The 18710-nt window shown below is 56.9% G+C and overlaps 1 protein-coding gene across 1 annotated transcript in view; it reads left to right on the top strand.

The window, feature by feature from the left end:
* The window catches only part of ONECUT3 (one cut homeobox 3), a 23783-nt gene extending 11600 nt beyond the window's left edge, over positions 1-12183 (top strand). Inside the window, exon 2 of the mRNA XM_027703066.1 lies at positions 11190-12183. Within this exon, the coding sequence (XP_027558867.1) occupies positions 11190-11482 (293 nt within the window). The 3' untranslated portion in view covers positions 11483-12183. The remainder of the gene's footprint in view (positions 1-11189) is intronic.
* The last annotated feature ends 6527 nt before the right edge of the window (positions 12184-18710 follow it).

Here is an 18710-nt window from a genome sequence, read left to right as displayed (position 1 = left end):
TTCTTCTTCTGCCTTTTCCTTTTCATTTTCTTCCTTTTCCTTTTTTCTTCTTCTGCCTTTTTCTTTTCTTCTTCTGCCTTTTCCTTTTCTGCCTTTTGCTTTTTTCCTTCCTCTTCCCCTTTCTTTTTCTTTTCTTTTTCCTTTTCTCTTTTCTCTGCCTTTTCTCTTTTCTCATTTCTCTTGACACTTATCTCTTTTCTCTCTTTTTTCTTCTCTCCCCCCCCCCTTTCTCCTTTTTTCCTTCTCAACCCATTTTACCCCCCAACCCCTTTCCCAGCCAGCAATGAAATCTTCCCGAGAGAAACCACCCCTTCAACCCCAACCCCCCAAACCTTCTTCCCCCGTGTGCCGCCACATTTCATCCTCCCACCTCCAGGGAGAAGCCCTGGGGAACGGGCAGCTCCCAGCGCAGGGAATAACGCCGGGAATAACGCTGGATGGACCCCCCCATTCCCGCAGCCCTCCCTGCAAACCTGCCCGCGAGCTCCCGCCGGTCACGTCGCCATCAAAGTGATGTGCCAGCAATATCCAACACGCAGTTAAAGCCACTCGTGGGAGTTTCAATAAAATCGATCCGGGAGGATCAATGGGCTGCGCTGGCCCCAGCCCCACTTGGGGGGGGGGGGCAGGAAAAACACCCAGGGCTGCGGAATGGGGGCGGTGGGAGGGGGGAGCTGATTACAAATCTATCCCATACTCGCCGTGATTAATTGCTGCTTTACCAGAAGGAACAGCTCGGTGTGGGGGTCATTTTTAAAGGGAACGCTGAGGGAGGGGGGGGGCGGTTTCTCTGCTGCGTTTGGATGGGAGGAAGCTCCAGCCCTTCTTCCCGTGGGTTTCCCTCCCGGCAGGACGGGGCCGGGAGCAGGACCCGGGGGGCAGCGACAGCAGACACAGCCCAGGGTGGCCGTTTGATCCCTCCAGCAGAGATCTGGGAGTCGGAAAGGTGGGAAAAGCCGCCTCCCAGATACTCGGGGGATGCTGAACCCCATCCCACCGGGATCACTGGTATCCCGGTGCTGGGACTCCATCAAAAAGCTGGCCGAGCTCCCACCCAGGGCATCACCTGATGCTCGCTCACCCAGTCGGATTCAGGTTTCCGGCTGCTCCTCACTCTAAAAACCCTCCCCGGGCAGCCCCTTCCCTCCAGGCCGGCAGCGCGACCCTCCAGCCGGGCTCTGCGTCCTCCCCGGCGCTCGGGGGGTCTCGGTCCCGCCCTGCCCTCCCAGGAGGTGCCCGGCTCAAATTAAAACATCATCCATCGTTACAGTGGCAGCGCATAATCCCTGGCAGATCAGTGCAATTACTGCGGGAGACGCCTGGGGAGCTGAACTAATAACGCCGGAGCGGTGTATTAAGAGTCACTGGCTTAGCGCCGGCCACGCCGCGCCGGCCCCACGCGTGGGGGCGAGGGAGGGACCCCCGGGGGACAGGGGGGTCCTGGAGGGGCTGGGGGTGGTGGTTGTGCGGCTGGGTGGGGGCGATGGGGTGTTTTTCCTGCTCCTGCCCGTGTTTGCGGAGCGGTGACGGGGAAGTCACCGGGCACTGATGGGACACTCGAGAGGGTGACAGTGGAGCAGCCATAGGGCGGGGTTGGGCCGGTGTTGAGGCAGTTTTGAGGCAGGGATGGGGCAGTAATGGGACTCTAGAGAGGGTGGCGATGAGCAGCCATGGGGCAGTGATGGGGAAACGATAGAACAGTGATGGGGCAGCGGGACATCTGTGGGACACTGATGGGGCAGTTTTGGAGCAGTGATGGAGCTGTGACAGAGCAGTGATGGGGCAGTTTTTGTGCAGTTTTGGGGCAGTGATGGGGAAGTGATGGAGCTGTGATGGGGCAGTTTTGGGGCAGTGATGGAGCTGTGACAGAGCAGTGATGGGGCAGTTTTTGTGCAGTTTTGGGGCAGTGATGGGGCTGTGATGGAGCAGTGATGGGGCAGTTTTTGTGCAGTTTTGGGGCAGTGATGGGGCAGAGATTGGGCGGCGATGGGGCAGTGGTGGAGCTGTGACGGGGCACTGTGGGGCAGTGATGGGGCAGTGATGGAACAGCCACGGGGCAGAGATGGGGCAGTGTTGGGACAATAATAGGGTGCTGTGTGGCAGTGATGTGACAGCGATGGGGCACTGATAGAGCACCGAAAGGCAGTGATAGAGCTGTGATGGAACACGCGGAGCTCCCCTACCCCGCACCCGGGCCGGGCAGTGCCATTCCCGCTGCTCTGGGAGCTGCCTCCCCCCTGTTCCCCCCCGCGGGATGCGCATGGACCGCTCCACCCCGTGCACCCAGAGCAGCCGGACCGGCCCATTGCACCGAGCGGGGGGGGCAGGGCCGAGCCATTGGGCAGCGACGGGGGGGGCGGGCGGTACCACCGGCACCGCCCCGGGGGGGGAACGCCCGACCATCCGCAGGGGAGCGCCAGAGCGGCGGGGACGAACCATCGCGGCTGCGGGGGTGGGAGGGAGCGGGGAGGAACAAACCACTCCCGGCTGCGGGGGGATGGGAGGGAGCAGCGCTCCGGAATTGGGGTGGGACCCCCCCTCAGCTTCACCGTGTGCCAGGGACACACCTGAGGGGCCAGGCCGGGGCACCACGGGGCCACCCCAGCCCTGAGCAGCCCCCAGACCCTCAGAGCTGCAGAGTGGGGTCCTGTCACTGTCATGGAATCATGGAATGGTTTGGGTTGGGAGAGACCTTAAAGCCCATCTCATCCCACCCCCTGCCATGGGCAGGGACACCTTCCACTAGCCCAACTGGCTCCAACCTGGCCTTGGACACTTCCAGGGATGGGGCAGCCACAGCTGCTCTGGGAATTCCATCCCAGCCCCTCCCCACCCTCACAGCCAACAATTCCTTCCCAATATCCCATCTATCCCTGCCCTCTGGCACTGGGAAGCCATTCCCCTTGTCCTGTCCCTTGTCCCCAGTCCCTCTCCAGCTCTCCTGGAGCCCCTTTAGGCCCTGCAAGGGGCTCTCAGGTCTCCCTGGATCCTTCTCTCCTCCAGGTGAACCCCCCCAGCTCTCCCAGCCTGGCTCCAGAGCAGAGGGGCTCCAGCCCTTGGAGCATCTCCGTGGCCTCCTCTGGACTCTCTCCATCATCTCCACGTCCTTGTGCTGTTGTTCCCCAGGGCTGGAGGCAGCTCTGCAGGGGGGTCTCAGCTGAGGGGGCAGAGGGTCAGAATCCCTCCTCTCCTGCTGCCCACGCTGTGGGACCAGCCCAGGGCAGGGGGGTTTCTGGGTGCCAGCACACGTGGTCAGGGCGTGTGGAGCTTCTCATCCCCCTGCACCCCAAGTCCTCCCCAGGGCTGTTCTCCATGAGTTCCTCTCCCAGTCCGTGCTCGTGGCTGGGATTGCCCAGATCCCTCCTCAGTGCATGGGAGTCGGGCTGGGCGTGTGCCTGCCAGAGCTGAGGGATAACCTGGAGCAGCCACTGTCCCTGTCGGGCCATCCCAGAGGGTTCTGGAGACACAAACCTGGGACACCACAACCTGCAGGATTACAGACTGTGCTGGTTCTCACTGCACTACACGGGAAGAAATCCAGCAGCCAACTGAGGATCGACTCGGCCAAACCCCGAGGGACCTTCCCACCTCACACCCGATAAATGCACCGAGACCAGATTTAATCAGGAAATGCAGAAAACTCTGGGAGTTTTTTCCCCCGCTGCTTTTCTCCTCTCTCCAGCACATATTCCGTGGCTCCTGATGGCCCTGGGTCCTCTCTGGACACAATTTCTGCTGAGGGAATCTCATACACGTCGTTGATGTGTCTGTTCCTCATCCCAGCTCAGAGTGCAGGATCCAGGAGCTGCTGAAGGCAGGAACAGGGTGATGGGAATCACTGAGCCCGAGGTGATGCTGAAGGGAGATCCCTGCTGCTGCTTTCCTGCACAAAGGAGCAAGGACAGAGTGGAAGGCACAGGACCCACAACCACGGCGGTCCCGGGGGTGTCACTCATCCCAGATTCCCATCACAGGCTTCGTGTCCAGCATTACTCGGTTCTCATAGAATCACAGAATCTTGGAATATCCTGGGCTTCCTGTAGGAAAGGACCCCAAGGATCATCCAGTCCAACTCCTGACCCTGCCCAGACACCCCAACAATCCCACCCTGTCCCTCAGAGCGTTGCCCAAACGCTCCTGGAGCTCTGGCAGCCTTGGGGCCGTGCCCACTGCCCTGGGGAGCCTGGGCAGTGCCCCAGCACCCTCTGGGGGAAGAACCTTTCCCTGAGATCCATCCCAACCCGCCCACCACCAAATCCAACCCCAAACTCCCCTTTTTCCCTCCGATTCTGCCTCCGGGGCTCTCGCGCCACAACTGAGCACCAGCATCACTGACTCCAAGGAAAATTTATTTCGGGAGATAGGGGTTTTCCAGCTGCACCCCCTCCTCCACCCCTGGATCCTCCCTCTCTCCCAGGAGGCACCGACCTTCCCCCGCCGCTGCCGTCCCTCGCGGCGCTGCCGGCCCTGCCCGGCTCCGGCACTTCATTAGCACCAATTTGCTCCCGTCACACTAAGTGGCTGTGACTCGGGAGGAGAGTGAGGACAAGGAGCAGCCGGGAGCGCTCCCAGGGCTCCTCTGCCCGGCCCTGCACCTCTCCCGGCAGCTGCTCCGTGCTGGCAGCCTGAGCCCCGAGCAGCTCGTGACATTTGTGGTCTCCACCGGAGCAATAAAAGCGGCCAATCCTGGTCCGAATAAAGGCCTAAAAAGGAGGAAATAGGACAAAAAAGGGGAAGCGACTTTCCAGGAGATGTGATGGCACAGCTGGGGGCTGAGCCTGGTTCCCCGGGGGCTGTGGAGAGCAGAGGGAGCCACCGGGTCCCCTTTTATGAAAGCATCTGGAAAAGCAAGTGAAAAATGAAACCTCGGCAGAAAACAAAGTGCTTTTAACAACAAACTCACCTTTTTAACTCATCTGAGACTGTCTGTGTGTCCCTGAGAGGGGTCTGGTGCAGCTGGCTCAGCCCAGGGCCGGGAGCAGCTCCCCTGGCAAGGACAAGAATATAAAGACAGGGCAGAGGTGGAGGGATGGAGCCGAGCGTGGCTGGAGCCACCACAGCTTCTTTGTGTCCCTTCACCCGCCCTCAGACCAGACAAACTCCTCTGCTTTCCAGGCTGAAAAATGCCTGGAAATGCCATCCATGGAAAACCAGACCAAGCTGGAGAAGTGCAGGAGAGGAAACAAGGTGTCCTGGGTGCTGGAGCCCCTTCTCTGCTGGTCTCCAGCAGCCTCTGCTGATCCCAGCTCGGGAAGAGGTGGGATCCCCATCTCAGGAAAGACCGTTTACACCCGAGCAGAGGACAGAGGACTTATGCTTCCATTTCCAGCCCTTTCCCTCCACCTGCCAGCCCCTGGAAGCCCCTGGACTGTTGGAATGTGCCAGGGAGGTGGGTGTGGGCCATAAGGTGTCTCAGAGGTGCTCCCTGGAACGAGCCACCGAAGCCCTCGGCCGGGGAAGGAAAATGCACATAACGAGCGCTTTGTCTCAGCTCATCTCCTCATTTGCAACGTTCAGAGGAAGATTTAATTTGCTGGGCTCGGGGAAGCTGCTCCCCCTGCAGCACTGGCTGCATACCAATGACCAGGGGCTCTCCCGGGCCTCGGGATTCATCCTCCTGCAGCAACCGGGGGCACCAGCGGGGAGCGGGGCCCCGTGGCACAGGGACACGTGTGGCACCGGCAGCTCTGGCCGGAGCAGGGACACTCCAGGACGGCAGGAATGTGAGGCTGCAGCTCTTCACACACGTCACACCCCCCGACCACGTCTCTCTGGCTCTGGGTGGCCTCTGACCCGTGTTTTTACTCCAGATGCTGTGGGACCATGGCAGCCAAAACTCCCCACAGGTTTTGGAGCCCCAAAGGTGTTTTGTTTTTTTTTTAAATCATGTGCTGCTGAAATCTGGGGGATGGGCAGTGAGGGGACAGGTTCTGCCCCAGTTGGTCTGTGGTTGACACCACGACCCCTTTGCCCTGTGTGTTCATCAGTGTTTGGGATCAAATGGGGACTCAGCCAAAAAAATTAAAAAAGGGGGGGGAAAAGAAAGCTGGGGTTTGGTTTTTGAACACTCTACCTGCCCTGTGCACTGCTGACTGTCCTGTCAGCACTGTGTCCTCCCTGCTGGAGGAGACACAAATTTCTGCTGGAGATGCTTATTTGTGGCAAATCTCTTTGAGTTCTTTTCCTGCAATGCAAAGAGAAGTCAAACCAACCTCTCACTGTTGCCTCAGCACCCCAAGCAGCCCCAGTGTGGACCAAAGGATTTCTGTTTTGCAGATGAAAGCCCCTGATCTCTGCTCCAGGCTCTGCTCCAGCAGATGCCACGAGGTTGATTCCGCTCAGGATCAGACCCTGTGTGGGGCTCTGGGCTCATCCCTGTTTGCCCAGAGCTGCAGCTCCCAAACCTTCTGGAACAGTGGGAGAGGGGCTGAATCAGCAACAGCCACTGCAAACCCTACACCCACCCCCCTTCTCGGTGAGAGTGAGATCAGAAAACCGTGGAATTGCTGGAAAACACCTTTAAGATCAAGTCCAACCACCACCACCACGGTCACCACTAAACCACGTCCTCAAGTGCCACATCCACACTTCAACACTTCCAGGGATGGTGACTCCACCACTTCCCTGGGCACCTTGTTCCAATGATTTACAACCCCTCCCATGAAGAAATTTTCCCTGATATCAAATCTAAACCTCCCCCGGTGCAACTTGAGGTCATTTCCTCCTGTTCTGTCACTTGTTACCTGGGACAAAAGACTGATCCCTGCCTGGCTACAACCTCCTCTCAGATCCCTCTGCCCCTTCAAGGAGAGGGGGAAGCTGAGGCAGCCCACGGGCTGGACCCACGTTTAAGTCATGGAGAGAAACCAGCTTTGCTCGGGGCCGTTTCCCACCCAGTGCCCACCAGCGGAACGAGCCCATCCCACCTCTGCACCCCAGAAACCCGTCCTGACCTGAACAACCACCTCCAGGCTCCCCCTCTCCACCCCTTCTACCACCTCCCTTTGAGCCCCTAAATTCTCCCCGGGTCCCCTTCCACCCCCGGAAGACGATTTGACAAGGAGAAAAAGAGAAAACCCGGTGGGGTTCGTGGTTTTTTTTTTCCTTCCTCCCCCTAACCTTGCTTACAGCCGGCACGCTGGCTCCGAGAGCCCCTGGCTGTCTTTTGTGATTTCAACAAATCACCAGCACTTAAGCAAAGTGGGCAGAAAATTACAGGTTGTATTGCAAGTGAATGGAGAGGGAGAGCACGCCGGGGCCGAGAAAACAGAGGTTTGCGGGTATAATAGAGAAAGCAGGGGCTGGCGGGGCTGGGAGCCGGCAAAGCCATCGGGTATTAGTTAAATGCTTCGCGGAGTTCACGCTGCGAGGCATAATCGCAGCTTCTGAGCAGCAGCCATTTGATTGTGTCTATTATGGTCCCTCCTGAAATGATTCGGGAGATGTTTGGCTCGGAGCTGTCAAGGTTAAGCCAAGGAAAACGCGCTCCCTCTGACAGGAGGCTCCAGGGAGGCAGAAACCCTCCGCAGAACCGGGTGGGACCCTCCCGGGGGTCCGTCCTCCTGCTTTTCCCCTCGAGGTTCCTCCTTGCCTTTGCTCCCCGTGGTTTTTCCGCAGCTCGATCAGCTGCGTAAGGATTGGAATATCGCTTGGATTGCCCGCGGGAGGAAGGGGGTCTGGGGAGCTGTCCCATCCCGCCGTGTCTGGCGTCCCCTCCTCGTCACTTCTGGGCTCTTTGGCCGGTTTTGGAGGCGCGGAGGTCGCGGAATGAGCTGGGGAGAGATGGGGGGAGGAGAAAACCTCCCTTGTGGGAGAGCTCAACCCCTCACTGGCCAACAGAGCGTCACCCTGGCCACGGGAGACCTCAGTGCACCCCTCCCACTGTCGGTCCTGGTCCCCCCAGGATCTCCCGTGAACTGGAGGAGCAGCACAAGCTTTGGGGGGGGGGGGGTTGGAAGCGTGTCCCCATCCCCAGAGTCCACGGCCGAGCCCAGAGGCCCGGGAAGGACGCGACAGAAAAACAAAAGCATTGAGCCAGGGATGAGTCGTTTGGATCTTAGGACTTGGGGGTGAAAAAAAGGGATTTTGAAGCACAAAAAAAGGGATTTTGAAGCACAAAGAAACCCCCTCACCCTGTGCTGGCCTGGGCGGGGGTCGGAGCTGTGCCCCGGGCTGCCCCCACCCTGCAGGGACACGGGGACGGGCCCCCCCCCCTCCAGCCTTCCTGGGAAAGCAGCGCCCAGGGGATGGGGAATAGGAAAAAGATCCTCCGCTGGGGGGTTGATGGCCCCGTAAATAGATCCGAGCAGCGTCACTATCGATCCCGGCCGCGCGGAGCTGTAATTAGATTGAGCCGGGGGAGGGGGCTGGGGGGCTGCGTCAGCACAAACCGAAATTAATAAATAAACAAAACGAGCACAGGAAATGTGCGATGAGGCCGAAAATAACGGGGGGATGGGGGGCGTGGAGCGGGGAGTCACCTGCGTGTGAGCAACACCCGGCACCAGGTTTGCTGCGGGAGCCCAGTTTTGGCAGCAAGCCCCTGATGGTTCGTGTTTGCCTCGGGAGCTTTGAGTTATTAATGGGAGACTGGCTTGTAATAATCACTCCTAAAAATTGAATGGGCGGGGGGGGGGAGGAATGCGAGGTTGGAAAGCTGGAACGCGGGGTTTGAGGCTGCCTGGGCAGTGGGTGCCAAGGGGCGGGAGAGCAAGAGGGCAGCCCGGATCCCGGGGGGGGTTTGCCAGCGGGGTCACGTCCCCCGCGGGTCCCGCGGGGCGTGGGGAGGATGTTTGCACGCTCCTACACCCGGCCGTGTGTCCCCGGTGCAGAGATCCCCCCGCGGTTCCATCCCTGCGGAGTGGAGCCGTGTGAGGAGCCCACGAGGTTCCAGCAGTGCCACCAGCACGAGGCTGGAGTTGAACATCCTGGGGGGATCCCGGGGGGGTTCTGGGGGGACCCCGGGAGGATTCCGGGAGGGCACGTGGTGGGTGGGTGGGCAAGGGGCAACCCAGGGGGAGGATGGGCTGCTCCAAATATGCACGTGCAGTGGTGTGGGGGGACTTTTTCTATTTGTTGTTCGATTTGGGGGGTGGAGTGTGGGCGGGTCTATTTTTTCTTTTTGGAATTCATGTCTGGGGAAAAAAAAAAAAAGTCAAATTTTCTATAAAGGCTTTTTTTTGTTTGTTCTTTTTGCAAGCATCTGATGGTCATAGGGTAGGTTTCCACATTCTCTGCTGGCTGTTTGAGTAAGGTACCCCTGGGACAGGGTCCCCCCCGGCACCACCAGGGCTCAGACTGTCCTTTTGTCCCTAAGGATGGTGGTTTGCAGCCAAACCTGCCTGTGGGGGGGAGAAGGGGAGGGGAAGGTTCTCCACTAACCAGGGACAGCTGATTTGGACTGAGTGGGGTTGGTTGTGCCAAGCTTGGTGCCTTCTGTCCCCTGTCCCAGCAGCAGTGGGACCAGTGACTCCACGTGGGGACAGGGCAGGGACCAAGCCCAGCAGCTGGGGAAACAGTGTTGGATAAATTCCCTGCTTCCCTGAGCTCTAGTTCTCCCCGGCTGTGGGTGGAAGGGGTGGATATCATCCTTCTCTGTTAGTTCAGGGCGCGTGAAGAAGACTTGTGGAGGCAGCTGAAGGCAAATCAGAGAAGTCCTTGCTTGTTTTCCAGTGAGGAAGAAATAACTTCAACACCCTCCTGTTCCTCCTGGACTACAACCTACCTCCCCTTTCCCTCAGAGTGGCTGTAGGGGTGTGTTTGGGAGCAGGAAGGTCGTTGGCCCGAGGGGAATACCTGTCCCTGGGACAGGAGATGCCACCATGGGCTTTCAGCCTTGGCCTCTGGCCCCTCCAAGGCCTGTGCACCAGGTCAAAGAGGCTCCTGGAAGTGCCTAAGAGAAGCAGCCTCAGACAGCACCCAGACAGCAAATATCTCAGGACTTGTGCCCTCCTTGTAAAATCCTTTGGAAGGTCTGAACCAAGAAACCCCAAAGGCTGAAAAACTGCTGTTGCCCTGGGCAAGAGTGGGACTGCCTTTGGAAAGTCTTTAGCCCATGGTTTACTCAGTCTTTTCTGAGCTTTCCAGGAGGAAATGTTTTGTCCCCAGCCTCGCAGGGCCAGATCCATGCCCTGCCTTGCCCGTGGCATCTCACCCTCTGCAGAGCCCACACAGGTCTAGTTGAGTCCTGCACAGTCCCTGATTGAACCCTGACAGCTTCAAGGCTGGCCCTGCTTCGAGCAGGGACTGGATCAGCCACCTCCACCATTCTGGAATTTTCTAGGAAAATACCTTGTCTCACCTCTTCCACCAACAGTGTGCTTGATATTCCCACAATCAAAATTCATATATTTATCAGTACTTGCCTCCCTCCCTGCCTTCGTGCAGCGTGGTGGGGCCAGGGGGACTTTCCTGCCTCTCACAGTCCATCCCTGTGTGACAGCCCCTCTGTGCTGACCTTTGGCTTAAGCCAAACCTGCAGGGTTTTAATGTAGTGCTGACACATGTGCCAAAGGATCTGCAGCAAAGGCACGCAGGGAAGATGGAATTTCCTGGAGCTTCAGGTGGTTCAGGCTGTTCTCCAGCCTCCAGAGTCAGGAAAACCCCTTCCCAGAGCAGGTGGAACCATGAAACTGCAAACGGTCCTTCCAGGCTGATGGGACACAGAGGCTGCAGACAGACCTTTCCATGACATCCCTGTGTCCTTCCTGCATTCCAGAGCTGGCAGCTGGATGTGATGGCCAAGAGACACCCGTTCCCTGAGTCCCCCAGTGAGATCCTCAGAGGTGATGAGGAGGCAAGGGAGACCATTCCAGGGTGCAGCAAGGGATGGAGGCCCATGGACAACCCCAAAACTTAGGGATGGAGCAGGTCCCAGCAGCCAGGCTGTGGGAGCAGAGCAGTCCAGGAGCTTCCTCAGTCTCTGGTCTCAGGGTCAGCCGAACGTGCTGAGACTTTGGGCTTTTCCTGGGCCTCCGATGGGCTTCCCCCAGGCTTTTGTCACACCGGTGTCACCAAATGATGCTCGGAAGGCTCAGAAGGCGCAGGGGAGGAAGAGGAGGGAGGTGGCCTAGGGCGTGGTGGGCAACGAGCCAGCAAGTTCCCTGGTTTTTGGGAGGTCCCAGCAAGCGGGCCGGGGTGGTGGGCACCGATTAACGGCCCTGTTCTCTCTTTTGAACTCCCCCCCCCAGCTTGCAAACGCAAGGAGCAGGAGCAGCAGAAGGACAGGAGCCTGCAGCCCAAGAAGCAGCGGCTGGTCTTCACGGACCTCCAGCGCCGCACCCTGATCGCCATCTTCAAGGAGAACAAGCGCCCGTCCAAGGAGATGCAGATGACCATCTCCCAGCAGCTGGGCCTGGAGCTCAACACCGTCAGCAACTTCTTCATGAACGCCCGCCGGCGGTGCATGAACCGCTGGCAGGAGGAGCCAGGCGCCAACCCCGGAGTCCCCTCGTCTTCTACAAGCACTTTCTCCAAAGCATGATGTCCCCCCGGCCCTCCCCGCCCCTTCCTGGACATCCCCCTCATGACAAAGCCAACCCAGACTCACACGCATGTCCCGGGCCTGTTGGGGTGGGTGCTTTTGGGTGCTGTGGGTCCATCGGCCTCCCAAGCCCTCAGATGGGCATCATCCCCGGGCATGGGGCCTCGTGCCACATCCTGCTGCCTCGTCCTCCCGGCTCCTTGAGCGGGGACAGGGTTTGCCACCAGGTCAGCTCCGTCCCCGGGAGGGCTCAGAGGAAACCCATGTGGAGCGAGGGATGATGTGGGGTGGAAGGAGAGAGAGAGAGAGAGAGAGAGAGAGAGAGAGAGAGAGGTGCTGTTTGGAAGCATCCCTGGTCCTTGGGGATCACAGAACCTTCTCTTCACCTGCCCACGAGGGTTTTTGGAGAGAGGGGCGCACCCTGATCCCCCAACCAACCTTGACCTCGGTCACAGCCACCCTGGTGGCTCCCACAGTGGAGGGGTAGAGCTGAGGGAGATACAAGAAGTGGCATCACGGGCTGGGCTGTGGCACAGCCCCACTGAACCTGGGCCTGTGGTTCAGATGAAGATGAGCAGGGACAACACTCCTGCCGTGCCTGGAGGGTGACCAGGCTCCTGCCAGGTCTCTGGCTGCTGAAGTTTTTTACCTCCCTGAGGTAAAAGGCAGCCAGACCCTCCCTGCCACTGACACACACAGCGCTTCCCTCCCTGGAGGGTTTTTTTGAGGCCATTCCACCTCCTCCACGGGCACCTTCCTCTGATCCTCCCCGGGACGCCCCAAGAGCACCCACACCCCGGCCCCCCACGCACACACCCCCTGACCCCATGAGGAACCCCCCCCCAATCCCAGATCCCTCCCGGAGAACCTCCCTGGCGAAGGAGTCGCCTCCACGGACCCGAACGTCCCCCGGCGCCGCGGCCGGAGGGACCCGCGGCTGCCCCGCGTCGCCTGGCGCCCAAGCAGGTCAAAGAAGCACATTTTAGCTACAGAAATCGGGTATTTGAAATTAATAATTGTCTGAGAGGAGACGGGAGGAGAGACTTGGAGCGAAGGATCTGATCTTTCCCTGGTGACTTGGCTCCACCTTTCGCCGCTGGATTTCTGGTTTCGCTTTTCGGTCGAGGAACGGACACGGACAAAGCGGATTCGTTGGCTTTGTGTCTCGCCCCATCCGCCCCTCGACACACACTTATTGCCCCTTCCCGTCCCTCACTTCTTCATCTCTGTTACCAAAGAAATTACAAAACCAAAAACCCAACAACGACATCGACAACAAAACCAAATTTCCCTCCTGGGAACCGACGTCGGCGTTCGGTGGGAAAAGAAAAATCCGAGGGATCTGGTGGCAAAATCCAGCCCCGGGTGTGAGAAGGGGGGAAAAAGCTCCCCGATGAGATCGAAAGGGAAAAAAACAACCCCCCCCCAAAAAGGAATAACAACAGAAACCACAACCAAACAAGCTCAACTCCAAGACCGGCAACTCACCAAAAAGACAGCAGCTGATTTTTTTTTTTTTTGTGCCAATTAACAACCTGCCTTAAAACGCGAATTTCTGGAGCAAATGGTACTTAAGCTTCAAAGGGATCGTCTCCTCCGAGCTCTCGATGGTGACTTGTGCCATATAAAAAAGCAATCACGAGGCCAAACCCTCGCAATCAGCCCTTGTCCCACCCCCCTCCCCCGCGGGCTCCTTGCCAGCCTGGGGGGTCCTTGGGAGGAGCAGGAGGTGCCGCTGCCGGGGACAGGGAAGGGCTGGGAGAGGCTTGGGGATGGACGGGGAGGCAAGGTCCCCTCCTTCCCCCACCAGTTGGGGAAAAAAAAAAACAAACCAAAAACCAAATCCTCCAAAACCAACCGTCAATCAAAAAACAAAAAAAAGACACTCTTGAATTTATGCGGGTAAAACAGTCCCATCTGTGTTCTAGCACTCCGGTTTCTTCGATTCACTTTACTCTGCGAGTGATCAGTTGTGTCACAGGAAGGCACCTTGTTGAAAAGAAGGAAAAAAAAAAAAGAGAAAAAGAAAACGAAAGGGTACGTGTTCACCAAAAAAAAAAAAACCAAAACAAAAAAACAAAAAAACCAACGACAACAACAACAACAAAAAAAAACCCAAACGAAAAAACCAAAACCGAAAAAAAAAAGCACCCCCCCTCCAAAAAAAAAAAAAAAAAGAAAAGAGGAAAGAAAGGACAAAAGGATGAAGAGAGAAAGAAAAAAAACCAAACAAACTCTGCACACGAAGCCCTGCCCGGCGGGGTCGGAGGACGTCGGTAACCAAAGAGCTCCTGGGGTAGGTGGGCGGTGGAGGGGCCGGGGGTGTCCGATGGACACGGTCACACCAAACTAAACCGATGGATTGCTGGAGAGAGAGGGCGGGAGAGAGGGGTGGAGAAAGGGAGAGGCGGGAAGGGGCCGGTGCCGCAGCGTGTTTTGCCACCCACATCCCAAAAAAACTGACGGCAAAGCCAATCCCACCCCCCCTCCCCCGGGACCCCGCTCCCCCCCCGCCGCTGAGTTTTTTCCCCTGATGTTGTTTCTTCTTGTCTTGTCGTGACGTGGTGACGATGGCGGTGGATTCCTGAACCCCATCGAGTAGTATTCAAGGGCTGAAAAGCCAGGAAGGGGGCCTTGGTTTGGGAAGTGAAAAAAAAAAAAACAAAAACAAAACCAAAAAAACACACACGGGAGAAAAAAAAAATAATGGGAAAAAAAGGAAAAGAAAGAAAAAGGAGAAAAAAAAAAAAGGAAAAGAAAAAAAAAAGAGTAAATGCCACAGGCCCTCAAGGATGCAAAGACATTTCTAGTGAGAACCCGAGACTAAAGGCTACCTCACTTGAGTTTTCAATTTTTGTGATTTGAAAATCACGTCTGATACCAAAGATTTTGTTGCCTTGTCTGGTCTGTGCTGGAAACGCCACTTTCCCTGCTCCCCGCGGACGGGCTGGCCAGGAGACCCCCCCCCAAAACCCCGGCCGACAGCCCCCTGCCACCCCCACCCACCCACCCCCCCAGCCCTGAGAGTCCCCAGAGAGCGAGGGAGAAGGCAAGCGAGCGGCTCCGGGATGGCAGCGTGGTAGATGAGTGCCTTTTTCTTGTACCAAAGGTGTGTGGCCATTTCTTTGCTCCTCTGCTTTGACCCTAAAGACTCACTTATTACCTCAGCTCTCCGAAGGGACGGGATTCCGACAGCTCTTGTAGTCTTTTGGGTGTCGGGATGAAGGAAAGGAACCCAACCCGTGTCCTGATTGAAGAGGAAAAACATCCCCCTCGCCGCCCGCTGCGGGAAAGGTGCTGGTCCCCCGGCGTGTCCCCCCTCTCAGATGTCCCCGTGTCCCCCGGCCTGGGTCCCTCCATCGAGCCCCTCTTGCCCCAGGAGCACTGATCCAGTGTCTGGGACGTTGTTCCTGGGAAAAGGCTTTGCTCCGTGTCCTTCTCCAGCCCAGCTCCATGAGGTGACAACACGAGCGTCCTCAGGGGGTGTTTGTTCCCTGCTCAGCTCAGACTTGGGCTTTGGTTTCCCTTTTTGGCAGCACGGGAAGGGTTTGTGGCATTTCTGTTTGGAAGGACAAAGGCAGGAGCGGGAAAGGGAAGCCTCACCCTGGGCTTTCTCCAAAGCCTTCCTGTAGGGAATGGTGTGGAGCTGTGGAACCTTTCAGCAGGAGCCTTTTCCATGTCCTCAGAGAGGTGTTTTTGGCTCTCTGGGGAAGGTCAGCGCAGCCAGGTCTGCTCCACTCTGACTCTTGGCTTTGGCCAAAGGCAGCAGGAGGATCCTCTGGAGAAGATGCTCTTCCAGATCAGCCTCCAGAATTTAGGGAACCCTTGGGTTGAACGGCACCCACCCAGTCCAGGCTCCAGCCAAAGCGGCTCCTTTGGAGTTGGACCAAACTTGCCCAGGGCCAGCCCTGGTGCAACTCTTGGGGTTGTCACAACAGCAGGGCCCGGAACTGGAGTGGGTGACCCTGGTGGGTCCCTTCCAACCCAGGAGATTGTGTGATTCAATCATTTTATGGTTCTAACCCCCCCCTGGTGAGAGCAAACCCACCTGGGACCCCCCCAGGGTCCTCTGTCCCACTGGGCAACCTGAGAGGGCAGGTCAGAGCCTCCCTGACCCCATCACCTCCCTGTCCCCCCCCATCCCCCCCTCCACACTATTGCCTTGGCCAGGTCTTGCCCGACCCCCTGGCCACGCCACCCCTCTTCTACCCCATTCCCACATGGCTTGTGATACCAAAGACGTTCTCTATGCAGGAGAAAGCCTTCTTTTCCACCCAGCACAGACCTTACAAGCCTTTGACAATGTTCTCTGAAATACCTCAAAATATTTAATGTATAGTTTATGTGATAAAAAAAAAAAAAATTACTTAGCTAGTTTTTGGAATTTGTGACTTGAAGCTTTATACTGTTAAATTATAATTTTGCAGAAGACGGCATGTTCTTATTTCTTTGACGCGTTCAATGGGAGACATATTGAATGTTAAGGAAATGAAAGCTGGATAGTTTCAAGATTTAAAAAAAAAAAAGAGAGAGAAAGAGAGAGAGAGAAAGAGAGAGAGAAAGATTAAAAAAAAAAAGGACCCTTGGAGTTTACAGATTTCATATTTAAACAAGTCCTTTTAAAAAAAAAAAAGAAAAAAAAGAAAAACTAATAATGATGACGATACCTTTGCGTTCAGATGTGTTACTTTTCTCTGAGTCATGTCGTACAAGAGTATTTATTATATGTGTTCTGTGTTCAAATGTAATTTAAAGAAGACAAAAAAAAAAGACAAAAAAAAAAGACAAGAGAATTTGATTTATGCATGAAAAAAATATACTCTTTCTTGAAGTAATGTAATAATTATTCGGGGAGGGGTGGTCGGGTGGGAGCGGGAGGGGACACAAACTGTGCTTTTTTTCTTTTTTTCTTTTTGTCCACGAGTTTTCGGTTGATGAAGATTTCTCTGCATGGATCATGGCTCTCTTTTCTGACTCACAGCCGCGGGGAAGTCGTTGTTTATCCCCTTTGGTTTCTTCCTTCGCCTCCTTCTCTTCCTTTCCTCCCCCTGGGAGCCGCGGGGCAGCAGCAGCAGCAGCAGCAGCAGCGAGGGGAGGCAGGGGCTGCTCGGGGGACCCCCAGCCAGGATGGGGTGCAGGGCACACCCTGGGTCCCACCCCCCTCACCCTGGGGTCTGGCTCCTCGCCCGTGCTTTGTGTTTGGGGTTTTTTGTTTGGTTTGGTGTTTGTTTTTCTGGGGTTTTTGTTGTTTTATCCAGCTCTGGGGCTCAAATCCCAAGTGCAGACAAGAGAAGGAGAGACAATCAACCACCACAACCCGAACTGGCAAAGCTGTGGGGCTCCTCGTGTGCTCTGAGACAAGAGAAATGGCTCCAGGCACCCCAAACCTTCCCTCAGGGCTGGGACCTCGCCAGGGGCTGACCCCAAATCCCCCTCCCTTGGGGAGACCTTACAGACCTCCCCCTGCCCTCGCCCTGCCTGGAGAGAGGTGCTGCTGCACCGACACCACACTGCACCCCGGGAGGGGCCCATTTCTGAGGGTTTTCTCCCCAGGAACGTGGTTTGGGCACACTGTCTGCCCCTGCCAGGCTTCCCCATGCCACCCAGCCTGGCTCTCACCCGCTCTGGCTGAAGAGGAAGAAGAGTGCAGCCCGTGGGAGAGGTCCCGGAGGACCCCAGCCCACTGTCGGCTCTCAGGGGACTTTGGAAGGTCTTTGGAGCTTTCTGCAAGTGCCCAGAGTCCACCCCCTGTATGGCTGCATCCCCTGCTCCTTCCTCCTCCTGCTCCTCATCCTCTCCCTGGTCAGAGGGGAGGAGAGCAGCAGGAAGGAGTCACACCTCTGGAGGTCAGGAGGGTGATGGGGGCAGTGGTTCAGTTCACTTCCATTCCCAGAGCATACACCTGAAAATTCCTCAACCCTCTCCAGCCTCTTCACCGCTCCATCCTTTTCCTACATCACTGGGGTGGATCCAAAGTCCAGCCCACTGCAAGGAAGGAGATCCCAGCATCTTCAGGCCCCACCAAAGTGGCCCCCAAAAGCCAAGGAAGGTGTTTTTCCATCTCTTGTCCGATGCTGTGTCCCTGCAGCCTTTGCCTTCGTGAGCAGCACCGAGAGGCTCAGTAGCAGGTGGTGGTGGGAGACGTGGACACATTGACTGAGGATGTGGGTTTTAGGAAGAGATGGTGTTGATTCCAGCAGCACCATTCACCTCCTGACCAGCCCTCCTGTCCTCTGGGAAGCTTTGCATCCCCTCCGTGTCCCGTTTCCTCCCGCAAGACCTTTTCAAGCACAAGAAGCTTTTGGTGCTTGGAGGCCAAGACCTCGATTCCAACTGCAAGAAGGTCTCACCAGGCTCGGATACGACCCACAGTCGCAAGTCCAGGGACCCTACAGAGACCAGTTGGTTTCCATCCTGGGGAGTCATGGCTCAGGACACCCCAGAGAAGCCAAGAACTGAGCTCTCTCCCCTGTTCTGCATCAGCTGAGCCCTGCCCACACCAGGCCTGGCCGTGCCTGCTGCCCACACCCACCAAAACGCCCTGAGGAGCAACTTGCAACGATACCAAAGATTTTTTTCCCCCTGCAGGTAATGACAATCTGAGTTCTGTCCTAAAGACAATTCTCTTGACCAGGGTTGCACCCAAGGGCATTTTTGTGCTGTGGGGAGCAGGAGCAAAACCGGGGCCCAGGGACACCCCGAGGGTGTTGGAGGATGAGGAAGAGGAGGAGAGCTGGGCTCTCCCACTGAGACCTGCTGGTTCAGCCTGGCCACTGTCTCCTACTTCAGCTGTGGAAGTTTTCAGGGATTTGGGTCATTGCATTACTTCTGACATCTCCCAGTCCCCCCAGTTCTACCTCGGGTGGAAGTTTTCCATCGACGGCTTTTATGCTTTGAAGAACCCCATCCAGCAGTGGGGCAGCTCTGCCCCATCCCACGGGGCAAGCAGGAGGAACGGGGGCTCTTGGGGATGCCCAGCTGGGTTTTAACTATTATTACCCTGCTATGGCACATCCAGAGCTGAGCTTTTTCTGCCCTAACCAGAGGTTTGGGAGCCGAGAAACGGCTTCACCCAAAAAAATCACCACTCGCCCCTTTTCCTGAGCATCTGGGTGGGGAAGGCCATCAGCTGCTCTCTCCCCAGCCCTTTTTGGGCACCATTGGGTTGTCCCCATCCCCAGCACACCCCCCAGCACCGAGTCAGCTCCTTTCCCTTGTCTCAGAGGAC

The sequence above is a fragment of the Neopelma chrysocephalum genome, unplaced genomic scaffold (assembly GCF_003984885.1).
Source record: "Neopelma chrysocephalum unplaced genomic scaffold, ASM398488v2 Primary Assembly neopelma1_201, whole genome shotgun sequence".
Taxonomy (NCBI): Eukaryota; Metazoa; Chordata; class Aves; order Passeriformes; family Pipridae; genus Neopelma; species Neopelma chrysocephalum.
This window is presented reverse-complemented; position numbering and strand designations above follow the sequence as displayed.